Raw genomic sequence first — 13,833 nt, forward strand, 5'->3', positions numbered from 1 at the left:
AATAAACTATGAGCTCTGCTAGAGGACAAGTTCACACCATTTTGAATTCCTGCAATAGTCTTTGCAATGCTGAATAGACAAATGCTTCCAACGAACTGAAAATCAAGAAAATTCATGTGAAGTGTTTTGTCTCTTCATAGCATCAACAGGTTCAACAAACTACAAATATATTGCTGTTGTACTACAAATATAGTGGATTGTACTGCATGAAATATTTACCTTGCAATCACTGATGCTGTTGTACACTTGGTTAAATTCCCGATTGAAAGTGTGAGTAAGAAGCTGCAGACACTACGGTGGGGAAGAAAAACAAACCACACAAAGAACAGAAATTTACATTTTAGATTTTCAGACAAATCTGAACACAAGAGGCAATTTGCCAAGACACACTTGGCAGCTTCTGAAAGAATAAACAAACTCTAAACTGCTGTGAAAAATCCCAGAAGAAGAGGGGAATAATAATTTCCCTTGATAAAATTCAAAAATTTCATTTACAAAATGAATTTACAGAATGAAGGGGAATGAGGTACAGCCATAGCACAAACCTAGCCATCAGCATTGGCTGGTGAGGATGGATTATTTCAGTATAGAGCATATTAAAATAAAACTCGCACAACACTGGTTATTCAACATGCTATCCGAGAAGCTCATCATTAATTTTTAATCATCTTTGACATCTCAGTTTAGACCCATGATGCTTTTTTCATGTTATACCTTGGTGGCCAGCTCCTTCTCCCGATCCACCAGGCTCTCTATATCTGCTGAGTCATAGCCACTGCTCTCACTGGGCGTCACAGCACTCTCAAATGTTGTAGTTGACATCTGTGAGGAAATGCTGGTGGAGGTACTGAGGGTTCCACTGCTCAAACTAGGAGACAATGAGTCACTCAGGGACTTGGGGATGCTGTCACCAAGCTTTTCACGAAGCAGAAGGAAATGTCGGGTCTTTTCCACCTAGTCAGAAAAGAAATCAGTATCATCTGCTCCAGGATGTTGTTTATTGTACAGTTATTCAATTCTTACGCATTCTTTTAAGATTCATACCAGTAAACATTTTCCTTACAGGAAAATTTCCTCACAGAGGTTACAATCACACTAGAAGATGAACTCTGCCTTTGTTGAATACACTGAGATTCTGAGCTGGAGATTCTACTCAGCAGCCAGACACAGACTTTCTATCTTTTCTGCTGGAGAATTTATTTAAATCTTGACTTTGAGAACAAACTCCCATTTTGGAACCCATTCAGCTCAGAAGATCTCACAGTGGGTAGACTAAAAGCAAATTCAAAGATAAGGCTGTGCTTTTTCTTTACTTCCCCTATCTCTTTACTCACCTCATGCAGCAGCTCCAGTTTCTCCAGTTCCCACTGATGCTCTAGAATGAGGCTGTCACCCCTGGGCCTCCAACCTGCCAGGTTCTCTTCTCCTCGTACATATGCGACAGATGTATCCAGGACTTTCCTCCTCCTCCTCTGCATCCCTGAGCAGTCAAAAACAACATAAGATATTAAAAACATAGTCAGAGGCATGCCACTAAGAAACACTTACCAATTACCAACCTGCAAACAACCAACACTTCTGCTGTTTGGCTAGAAAAATACAAGGCAGTGATTTCATTAACAGCAATCACACATCCCAAAGAGATTTATTTAGTCCAGCTTTCTTACTTCATTCAGATTATTTTCTGTTGACCACCATATAATGCAAACTTAATGCAAGAACTTCAATTGCTAGGTCTTGGAGTACTACTACGTGAACTACAATCCTTCCAAGTTATTAAGCTTCCATCAGATATCAGCAACATCTTCAAAAGACCAAGAGAAAACTCTATCACTGTAAAAACAAGTCTCAGCTGTGTTAGTCATGAGACATGTATTATGCCCCCTAAGTCTGTGACCCAGGTACATGCCCAGTTTCCTGACGTACTCATGCCAGAAAATGTAAAGTTTTCAGTGAATCCTTGACTCGCCAACAGTAAACACAGACCCCAAGTTGAAAGTAAAAGCCCGTGTTGAGTTTTTTAATGGAATGGCAATGTTCCATTGCTCCTATGAAACACAGGAACTGCTTCCCATCAGGACAGAAGTGTTTACTCTGTTCTGCCTATGAAATTTTCTGCAATATTTCAGCATCTTTATCACTTGAACACCCAGTTGCTGCTTACCTGGACTTCCTGTGTCTGCCATTTTGCATAAACTTAGTTCATAGATCCCAGTTACTCGATTGCTGTTCACAAGAAACCAGAGGGTAAAAAACAAAACTATTACCTTCAGAAATAAAGTGTATCAGCTTCAGTTAAGTGATCCTCAAATTAAAAGTTTAAATATAGATGTTAGGTAGAACTACACGTGAATTCTCATCTTGACATAAAATAGCCAGGACAGACTGCAACATCTCTAAAAACATCATTTCCTCCATGTTTCCCACCCTCCCTCAGACTCAGGAGAGCAGCTGCTGCAGTAAATTCCAAGTCAGGATCAGGGTCATCCATGTGCAAGCTTGAAAAATGGATCTCTTTTCCCAGCTGTTCAGTCAGAAGGCTGGAAGTGGGGTCACTAAAGAGAGAAGCTATCAGTGTTTCACTGAAATAAATGCAAGCAAGAATGTTCAAAATCAGACTGGAGACCTATAACTAGGTAGATTTTCAAGAAAGAAATAATGAGAACTAAGCTACATTCTCCCCATGCCCTCTAAGAGAAAAAGCATATGCTGAGATAAAACACTGATACCAAAGTTGGTAACTGAACTTACGAATCTGGAGATTTGGAGTAGCCACTGCCAAAGAGATTGCGCAGCGATCGTGGTGGGGAGATCTTGGCGTCTCGTGAGTAAAAGACCATACAAACATCCTTTGTTATAACAGCAGGCTGGATGCAGTGGTCAAGCTAAGAGAAAAAACAGCAATGAATGAGTGGCTGCAGACAACTACGCCAAGTTACGCTGCTTCCCTCTTTTAGTGGGACAGCTTTTTGAAATTTGTTCTTGTTTGAGTCTGTGGTGAAGGGTTTTCGTGTGTGTTTCTGTGAAAGAAAACTGGCACATTTCCTGATGCATCTCATGGGTGAAATGATTGTACTACACAAAACAACAGTGTCTCGCATGCAAAGCCAAGAGCTAGGCCAGTGTTTGTAACACTAGTAGTACTTACATAGCAACGTTCACTGATTTCAATGGATTTTCAGATACAAAAATACATAAAATGAGGCACAGAAAGGTATGGAGATCACCAGTTTCACTTCACATTTGTTGTGAGGCAGCAATACCTTGACATCAAGATGTTAACTGTGAATAAATTTTTCCACCCTGCTCTCAGAAAACGAATAAAGACTTTCACTGGCCTCACAATTCAAAATCACGCAGTCCAGTAAGTATTAACCTCTGGTACATGCTGTCTACTGTCTCAAATAGTTATACTTGAGTCACAAGCAAAAAGGAAGGCACAGGTGTCTAACCTCCAGGTAAGCAGAAAGGGTCATATATATCTTCTCTCCATACGGTGTGACTCGATTGAGGAGAAGGGAGTTATGCAAGGAGCTATCCCAAACCGCTTCAAACCGATAGAAAGTCCTGGAAAAAAGTACAGTAAAAGCTCAATAGTAAGAGTTCCTCTGCATCCCCCTCATCGGCCAGTGTAAAGCAGCTTTTCCTTGACATCATCCACTATGACTGTTACTGATCTCAGTGGCTTAGAGCAAAGACCTTCTCTTCTTTCCCAAGATTACTTCTTCCTCAAACAGTGTGGCATGAGAGACCGCTGTCTGTTACGAAAAAGACTAATCTAAAATAGAAAAGACGGAATATAGAAGAGAACAAAAGCTGTCATCACCCTACAGGGAAATCAGCATTAAAGAACACTGTTTCTAAATAGACAGAATTCCTCTCTACTGCTTCAGGTGCAGTTCAGCCCAGCTGGACCTCCAAAGTACGTGGGAAGATTCTTTTTTATAAGCAACACTCATTCTACACCATATTTTAGGACTAACATATAGCAACAGAAGAGATCCATCTAATATGAAACTAAATAAAATATATAAAATCTTTATATGTCATATAAAACCAGCAGCTTCTGATAGCAAATCAGAATGATTGAGAGGTAGGGACAAGTCCTATATTCAAGTGATAAAGATTTCTATGTCCCTACTAGCTTTAAGTAAAAACCTGCAGATCTAACACAAAGTTTTGTAAGATGTTTCTTGGTACATGGAAAGAGCTGAAGGCTCCCACAGTTCTACCCCAGCAATCAGGAGAGTTCATCTGTTCCAGTAAGAAGTGAGAGACAGCATTATACACAGGACAGCTAAAATCATCACTCCCTCCGCTCTAACAGAGGCTTAGGAAAATAAGCTTTCTCCTTTCTCACAGGAGAGACTGACTGCACGTAGGTTCCTTTGGAAAGAAGTCCTACACCCTTACTCAGGAATACAGCACACTTTGCAGTTTTCTACACTGGTAACAGAAAAAGAAGATGTTAATTCTTCATTACCTCCATATGATTTCCCCCCAAATCCCCTTGCCTTGAGGTTTTCCATTCCATTTCAAGCCCAAATGATGTAGTACTAAAAGCAAGAAAGTGCTTCATGTATACCATTTTTCAAAACAAGTTATATCTCTAAAGAGCTTCTGTACTAATGCCCAAGGCCAACTCAGAAAAATAGAAAATTAAACCAAAGACAAATGACAAAAAGCAGTGTGGGGGTGGAATGAAGAAGTAACAAAAAACAAAACAAAAAAGAAACATGAAACAGCCTAAGAGCAGACATATCAGAAACAAAGAATTCTGATCTCAAATAGAGTTGCCAAGAATCCCCTTTTCCTGATACCAATTACACAATTCCAAACTAATACATTGAGACACTATGAACTGTGCAGTCAAGTAATACAGTTTCAGAATATTGCTAAATACTCTTTGTATTTGAATTTTTTAAAAACTTTTAGCAAGCTCCAGATCTACTACCTAGTAGCTTCGAGACAGTTACTAAACTGGATTTTGTCTAGCCAGGAAGTTAAATATACGGTTTTGCCTGTCCAAACCAGAACTTGCAAAAATAGTTATAGAGGGAGACAAAAAACAGAAGCGAGCAAACTTTTTTCAGCATAGCCAACAGTACAAGTAATAAAATGCAGCACAAAACAAGCAAAGCAGAGGAAACAGGAGAAGCAGGTTAAAGGCATCAATGTATAGTTAGAACTGATTTTTAAGTGGATTTTAGCATTAGTAAAAAGTGGTGAATTGAGAGCACTGAAGATCTGCTTGGCTGTGATCCAATGTGGTAGGTGAAAGAGGAATCCAGTTTGAGCAGCTACTACGTGTCTTGCTTCTCTGCCAACTGGTAAACTAAGAAGTAGCAACCACATGGTTAAATTTCAGATGCAAATCCAACCTTAGAACAGAGGTTGAACACCAGTCACATGGCAGCCACTGCTTTTTGTTCAATGCAATTCTGAGCTGGAATTTCAAGTAACCTAATCATTCAGTCCTTGACTTGGTACTTCAAACACAGCAAGCATTACAGAGTCAGGGACAGTAAGAAATTCAAAATTTAGTTCTTTGATACAGAACAAAGGAAGAAAATAGCAAGGATTACAAATAGCTACTATATTCTGATGGCATATTTTGAGACTCAAAGACTAAATGAAGAGCTTCTCCCTTACATGTGAAGAAAAGTTTACCTTCACAAGTCCCCCACTGAATTGTACCTAAATAAACTGCTGACACAAGGAAGAGGAGGAGGAATACTACTTCTGGAATTGCTAAGAGGTGTGCTAATAGAATTCAGTAAAAGCTAAAAGGGAAGTGGTAGCAATACAAATGGGACATAAAGCATTCTATTTCAAGAATCTTTATGTACAAAGGAAGCAAACAGAAAATACCTAGGCATATCCTTATCAAGAAAGAGCCTGTAAAAACATAGAAAGAGCTTCAGTTAGTGCAGCCAAAAGCAGAACAGAAAAACAACAGCTGAGAGGAACAGAACAAGTGGACTTGAAAAAAACAAAACAAACAAACAAAAAACAACATCAAAAAAACCCCAAAAACCTTAACAACCAGAAAACAAGTCTGCAGACAAGGAGCAAACATAAGACGCATCCCTTACCAGGGCTTCAATCCCACTCCACCACCCTGCCACCACGTATTCGTCCCACAACTTGGCATTCTGGCAAGAGTTGGTCAACAACTTCACTTACACTCATCTTTCATCCAAGTGGTCCACCCAATGGAAACTACAGAGCTATATAGGAAATGCTGGAAATTGCTAGAGAACAGAAAGTATAGGGCTTTTCAACTGCAAATCTAATAGTATCAGACTGAAACTAGCAACAGTCCCCTTACGTTCCAGTTACGCTGATCTGCCAATTCAAAAACACTAAAAGTAAAATACCCACTTCTTAGCAGGAGACAAAGAGTAACTGTTCACAAACCCTATCACTGCATTTACAGACACTAGGTGGCAGGAAGACATTCAGTTGGTAGGAGCACTGTCCTGAATCCACCTTTAACATCACAGTGGTATTTCAAAGTCCAAACCTCTAATGGAGAAGGAAGAAGCCATTTCAGTGCCTAGGAGGATACTGCCCCCAGCATTCATCAGCTGCAGCAGAGATGGGCTCCAAAACAACCCGTTCCCCTCCAGAAACACTCATTCAGAGTTAAATTTCAGAGATATTCCTGCTTTGCACGAGCTAAACAGAGCCATGGAGTGGTCAAGTGACTTGGCTGATGTCAGAGCAGGGAGAGGCTGTACCGGCAATGCAGCATTCTGCTTCACTGCCCTTTGTTGCAGACACTGAAGCAAAACAATGTGGAGTCTGACTGATCTTCACAGCAATTCACCCTAACGAGGAGACACACGCAGCCAAAAACCTCTCAGACAGGGGCCCTGCTGTTGCCCAAATGACTGCAGTTACATGGAACAGATACCCCCTTATTAGAACTGCAGTCAATTTGTGATATAGCTGTATAAATCCACAAATTATGAAGTTTAATTTACAAAGCATGTTTCTTGCTTAAATTGTCACAGGCTTGTTCCAGGAATAATATAGGTATGTACACATCCAAATATATCCCCTGAGAATGACCTTGTACTTCAATGCTGTATTCTAGCACCAAACCTCGGTGTCAGTTTAAAAGTTTTGGGTTAAATTCTGAGGCTCCCTAAGCTGTTCCTTTCATTACTCTCTTTATGGTGCTTACAAATGGAAAGTAATTCAAACACGTTCTCAAGAAATCCTCCACGTAGGCCAGCAGACTTCAGCTTTAGCAAGAATTTATGGTAATGCTTGTTCTCTATCTGTATGCCCTGTGCCCATGGAATTCTACACTTAATAATTATCAACATTCCCAGCTTTCCAAACATCCTGCCAATACCTCAGAGGTCAAAGAAATTTTAGATTCCTGCTAGAATGCTCACTTTAGTCACTTACTTATTGGAGCTGTGAGAGGACTTCAGGTATTTTGCAGAGATAATGTTCAAAGACAGAATAGCATCCACAGCAGCTTCATCTACCTCTGCTTTATTTCTTATACGTCCTGAAAAGAGTAGGAGGGAGAATCAATTAAAACTAAACCTGAAACACAGAAGAAATCTGTATTCCCAAATACCATTTCAGACTATGATTAACAAGCAGCTGTAAGTGGAATTTGCAAAACTTAAGCAGATCCTCTGGATCTCTTCCAAAATTCTCCTCTCCCAGCCAATACTCATACAGATGACAATCTGATACAAAGAGAAATTACCATTAGTATATTTTCTTACCTAGCAACATGCAAAACAATACTCACCAACAACCAGCTCTCGCACATCTTTCCAGTGCAATTCATTGCCCTTCTCATGGATAATGGTGACTGTGATTCTACGCTGGATTCCCTGGTAGAGTTCAAAAACAAAACACTGGTGAAATATTCACACACATACACATAATCTATTTTGCACTTACACTGCAAAAATGAAACAAGTACAGTAAGAATCTGAGGTAACAAACTTATAAACAATATTTAACTAGGATTATCTTCAGAACCCAGCTAAGGACAAATTATTACATTAGTGTTTGTGATTAACTACGGGCATTTAAAATGCACTGAAACATGGTCACTGTGTAGATCTTTCTTATAGCCACATGCAGTGAGAAAGTTGAGTCCACTTGATCCTTCTGTGTCCTTGGTAGAGATGTTAAGAGAGCACTGAAGGTACAAATCTAGTCCCAAAGGTTTGTGCTTTCTAAAAGGCTTTCATCTTTCATGAGTGGGAAGCACGCTGATAAGCAAAGGAAACAGCAATATACTAGGGGCCAAACGTATTCTCCTCATAGCCCAGAGCTAACAGACTAAGTACAGAATGAAAGATGACTGACCCTACAGCTATCATCAGACAGCTGTGTGGGAAAGCAGAAGGCATGAAAGATGCAAACTCTAGTCATTAGCATTCTAACCATCTCCCCCAGAGATTAAACTTGCTGTTCTACAGCCTCCATTAGTACCTGGTGAAGCAGGAATGTCCCCTGGCAGGGCAGGCCTCCAGTGTGGTCCACAATAGCAGGAATATACCTGTGTGAGACAGTGAAATCAACACGCAGGAAAGATATACTAGCACAATGACTTTACACTGTATTCTGCGGCCAACAATTACCTCTCCATATAATATCTGAAGAAATAAGAGTGTTTCTACTGACTCTCTGACTGGACTCTATAGGACAACAGTATCAGTGAAATATAGAAATATCATATACTGTACTTCCAGTACTTCTGGAAAACTCTGTGCAACTCGCTTCTCAATATAATCCCTAAAGACCTGTCAGGGGAAAACCTTCTCTGTAGCAGAGGTGAACACAAAATAGGGCCTCTTAGGTGACTTCTGGAACATAAAGTCTCTAGTGACCCAAAGAATCTAAACCTATGGCCTACACAGGTAAGTTTTCCCAGCACCTGTTCAGCTGGTTTGCATGGGCTTTCAAACTGGAAAGGATAGTTCAAGTGAAAGAATGTCATTCTGTCTCTTCAGTCCTTTCCAATGGGGACAACAAATGCCAGCAGAACTTACACCCAATCACTACAACCCAGCCAGACACCAGCGTGACACAGGCCAGGCCACCACCCAGTAATGACTGCTAAACAGCAATCTTGTCTGAACAGAACAAAAGGTAAAAGATCAAACTCCCAGAAACCACTGTTCTTAAAAGATATAAGATTGTTATGTGACTTACTCCCCTGTTGGTTCCAATTCGCTGATCTCAAACCACACAAGGAGGTCGTATTTGCTCACACTCTGGCCCAAGCTGGGTTTGCTCATAGTATTTAGCTTTGTAGCTGGCACTTAAGAAAAAAAAGAAAAGAAAAAAAAAGAATGGTTTATAAAGACTGAAAAAGTAAAGCTTACCCTAGGGCTCACAGAAATATGTCAATCCTGGGTACATACGCAGACCACAACTTCTTCCATGAAAATGATGTTGCTTACAGCGATCATTATTTCTCAAAACATTTTTTTTAAAGTCTAAGTTACTACTTTTTAAAAAAAAAAAGTTAAATAACAAACCAAAAGGTTTTGTTAAAAAAAAAAAACCAAACAGAGGGATAACTGAAATTTTAGAACTAACCTGATATTCCTTCATGCATACTTACATCACACCTTTTAGCTATCATTACACCACTTATCTGTTCACTCATTTCATTTTTGTAAACAGTTTTGGGAACATTTTAAAAGCTTAATTCCTGTATACTCTGACAGCTGTTTTTGTAACTCTGCAATTGATTTTCCATTTTTTTCCTCCTTTCACATACTAACCTCATTGCTTTTATTAAGCCAAATAATTATTCTCCCTTCTAGCCTCTCAAGCCCCATTCTTCCCTTGCTCAAGAGTTCTTTAGGTTCTCCTATCATCACACACTCTGTGTATCCTTCAGCTTCCACCACAACTTAATTTCCCATGCACTGGGAGGGTATAACAGTCCCCAGTTAAGAAAAGACACAAAATGTGAATTCTGTTTCTTTTCTGGGTAAAATAGCAGCTACATCAGAGGGACAGATTTTACAAGAATTGGTTATTTACATCACTACAACTCAATCGTGCTGGGTAACAAGCTTCAGCGTCATCATTTACGCTTCCTATTCATTACTCAGAGTAGTCACTCTCTTATACCCATCACATCATGTAGCTGCACGTAACTCAGCACAGCTGGACTCAATGCTGTTGACAGCAAGAGGAACATCAAATACACAAGTCACTCAAGTTTACTACTAAGTAGAGAAGCAAAAAAGCACCAGAAGAGAAAAAAAACAACAGAAAGATACATTTAACTAAACATGAAAACTAGTTCTAGAAGTTCTCATGGACTTGCACAATTAACAAACAGCATGTCCTCCTTTTTTTTTTTTTGGTAATAAAACAGAATACAAATATAAGAGGAACTGCGCTGTTAGTGGCAAAAAAAGATGATGAGCAGAAAGGAAACCTAATATAGAACACAGCAGAATATTTCCTCTATGGTTAGCTGGTTTTTCATGTGTATTATCTCCCATATCAACTCTCACAAAACTTTGTACAGAACACACACAAAAAGCAGAGGTCCAGGAAGTTTCAGGGAGTAGATCCAGCGACACAGAGAAATCTGTGATACCTAGAGCACTGGCATTTATAGACTCTCTATATGGTTCTCTCTAGAATAGCCCTAAACTTAAGCACAGCATTGTCCTTTCATGACTGCAATCATGGCTGTTTCTAGTCCCAAGAATACTACATGATAAATATAATAAAAATTGACTTTTGAAGCATGTTTTGGAACTACTTCTACATCTACCATAGATCAAGTTTGGCTACTAACCATCTCGTTTAGGAGCCCGCTCACTCTCACAACTGGGAACAGGCAGAAAGAGAAAAGGTGGCAGCTGGTCAGCTCCATCCTGGAAAGCAGCCACAGCCGAGGATGCAAGCACGTTGGCATGCTCAGAGAGCGCGTTCAGCACATGCACGTTTACATAGCCAGACATAAGATACCTAATCAACTCAATTTTTCTTTCATGGTCTGCAAAGGGAATGGAAGACACACAAAAAAGGATGGTAGAAATATGCAGGTGAAAGAAAGCTGGAGAAGGAGGAAATAAAAGGTGAAATGGAAAAAAGCACAGAAGAGTTCAGCATGCATTATTACAATTAAACAAATAAAACCAAGGGTCATTTCAGTAAGACTGACTCACTCAAGAATGTTAGAGAGCAAAAAGATGAAGCGGTTAATGAATAAGCAAATCTCCAGTCAAGTGCTCAGTAAGCACACAAAGAGCCACAGCCAGATCTCATGGAATATGGTCAACACCTCAGGAATGAAATTCTATCCTTTTAATGAAGCACTTTCTGCAAGAGGAGGTGCAAAAGAACACATAAAAAGGAAGACAGCCAGCAAACACAGATCCAATGCCCTTTGCAACATTAATTCCATGACATTTCTTGGTGCCCTGAATAGCTATAACCTTCATTTTCAGTAGCAGACATGTGATGTACAGAATTAGAAAACTGTTCTCACCTGGCTTTGAGAGTGGCATAGGGGGAGGAAAGTATCTTCGGGAAGGCTGTGGAGGGCTATAGAGAAATGGGAAGAGTTATCAACACAGAGGCAGTTAAACATACAAAATACATACAAATACACACACATGCATGTTTGTACACACACACCTCCAGTACAGTCCTTCCACCCATTTTTGTCTCTAAAAATATCCTCACAATACCATGAAGACAGGTAAATATCACCTGTCAGGAAAACAAGTGGACTCAGCACACTTCTCAGACTAATCTGTGACCTTTTTCTATCCTAACTTAAATAATATTTTTTTTTCAGACAACTAGGATTAATTACAATTTCCAACTGCTCTACCTCCATTCCACACTGAAAATGCAGAATGCATCTGTAAATGCAGAATGTAAGCAGGTAACAGGCATTTCCCAAAATAACTTAAGGAAAAGGAACAAGTCTCAGCTGCCATTCCTCTTAAAACCAGCACATGCTTCCTCCTTGCAGCTGCTGCCTTCAGTAGGAGGGCTAACCAGGCCAAGCAATCCAGACAATAGCCTCTTCCCTTAAGCTATGAAGACAACAGGACTAGGGGTCCTTTCCCCGATTCCAAATATTCAAATACTCAGCAACTTTGGCACTAGTATGTCAAAATGCTGAAAACCTTTTGTTTTCCCACTAATCTCATCTCTCTTCTTTTGTTATCCCACCTTTATATATCAGGCCACTCACCCTGAGGGAACATTACATCTCAGAGCACTGCTAAGGTTTACCCAGAACTCACCAAGATTGCCACTGAAGTTCTGAGTACAATATTCTACCACCACAGTGCTCGTAGGGTGGATGTAGCTGGATTGGCAAAACAGCTTTCATGTTTGAGATGGCAGAACAATTCCATCACTCATTAACTAAAACATACTACACTGGGTAAACAAGCCTCTGCCAGCACTCTGGGATCAGTCAGGAATCCCACTCATGAGGGTGTGGCTGTGTAATTTCAGGAGTATGAAAAAGCACTGCCTGAACTGCAGATCTAACCTCAGCACGCTCACAAACAGCCTTTATGCCAGGAGAGTGAACAATACCTGTTGAGATCCTGTCCTTGCAGATGAAGAGGATGCTGCTGATAATGTCCAAAGACTTCAAACACAATAGGCTTTGTTTTGATGTACTCCACAAATGATTCTGTCACTTCAACAGCAATCTATTGGGCAAAGTAAGGAAAGAAAATGAAATGTACAAAAAGGAATTATTATAAGTGAGAATTTTAGGAGTCTATATTTGTCTCATGGTTTAACACCGCTCACAGTAACAGCAACTGCATTCCTTTTTGGTTTAGGCATTAATTGTACTCTCCAATAAAGGAGAAAATGAAATCCTCCATATCAGGCATTTTAAGTAGGAGAGAAGGAGGCTACACATAACCAAAGGATTACACAGTTCATAAAAATAGATATATTCAGCTCATCTGAGATCATGAGCACTGCTATTCACATGTACTTAATTTCCTGAATTCTAGACTGCTTTTACTGAACATCCTGGAAAGGAAACAGACAATTCAAAGGCAGGAAGTAGAGGTAAAACAGAAGAGTTAAATCTGCCACACAGAATCATTCTGTATTTTGTTCTCTGTTGGGGATTACATCATTCACCTGATCACTCCTCCTTCTGTCTATTCTTAATAATTCCCCTTGACCCCCCTCATTCCCATACACCTCTCATGAGTTTAACAAAGATACACACATCTCCCAGTGCTAAAACAGACATTTACTATTCACGTAAAGCTTTACTTACATTCTGAACATGGTAAAACCCAAGGGGAGTCCCTCGACCATTGTTTTTGAGAGGTTCTGTTGAGAAAGCTTCATCATGCCGATGTAAAAAGCTTTAAAAAAAAAACCAAAACAAACCACCAAACCAACAATAAAACTCCATAGAACAGTTGAGTGAATACTGCTGTACAGTGAACCCAACAATGAAAGCAAATTATTCTGCTAGAATTTCACAGGGAGTTAAGTGATGGCCTAAAGCTAGGATTACCCTAATCTTTGGGGCCACAATTCCTGTACTTGTTTTGTGTCTTTATTACTCCCATTTTTTGTTCTCTTTCTTAAGAGACTAAGCCAAATAACACTTTCACTTTAGAGCTACTGATTTAGTCCAGGGTCATACAGCTTTCATTCGAACTGAGCATATGTACAATCTAATATTAATTTTTTCACATTAAAAGCCATTATCAAGCAAAAATTTACGATATCTCTAACTAGTAACATAAGACTCCACTCTGAATTTTAATTCCTTTCTGCAAAACTTTATTCCTTAACACCATGCTAACACAA

The 13,833-nt window shown here is 39.6% G+C and overlaps 1 protein-coding gene across 3 annotated transcripts in view; it reads right to left on the bottom strand.

Annotated features, from left to right (window-relative positions):
- The window catches only part of KIF1B (kinesin family member 1B), an 81,867-nt gene that overhangs the window by 3,767 nt on the left and 64,267 nt on the right, over positions 1-13,833 (bottom strand). For all 3 annotated transcript variants that reach the window (XM_010167597.1, XM_010167596.1, XM_029084871.1), the window contains 13 exons: positions 13,289-13,379; positions 12,580-12,698; positions 11,510-11,565; positions 9,199-9,307; positions 8,476-8,542; positions 7,781-7,865; positions 7,423-7,528; positions 3,453-3,567; positions 2,752-2,885; positions 2,165-2,226; positions 1,335-1,480; positions 715-954; positions 220-291 (listed from right to left, as the gene is read on the bottom strand). In XM_010167597.1, coding sequence (XP_010165899.1) covers positions 220-291; positions 715-954; positions 1,335-1,480; positions 2,165-2,226; positions 2,752-2,885; positions 3,453-3,567; positions 7,423-7,528; positions 7,781-7,865; positions 8,476-8,542; positions 9,199-9,307; positions 11,510-11,565; positions 12,580-12,698; positions 13,289-13,379 — 1,402 coding nt within the window. The remainder of the gene's footprint in view (positions 1-219; positions 292-714; positions 955-1,334; positions 1,481-2,164; positions 2,227-2,751; positions 2,886-3,452; positions 3,568-7,422; positions 7,529-7,780; positions 7,866-8,475; positions 8,543-9,198; positions 9,308-11,509; positions 11,566-12,579; positions 12,699-13,288; positions 13,380-13,833) is intronic.

This window comes from Antrostomus carolinensis, unplaced genomic scaffold (genome assembly GCF_000700745.2).
Source record: "Antrostomus carolinensis isolate BGI_N321 unplaced genomic scaffold, ASM70074v2 scaffold11845, whole genome shotgun sequence".
NCBI lineage: Eukaryota > Metazoa > Chordata > Aves > Caprimulgiformes > Caprimulgidae > Antrostomus > Antrostomus carolinensis.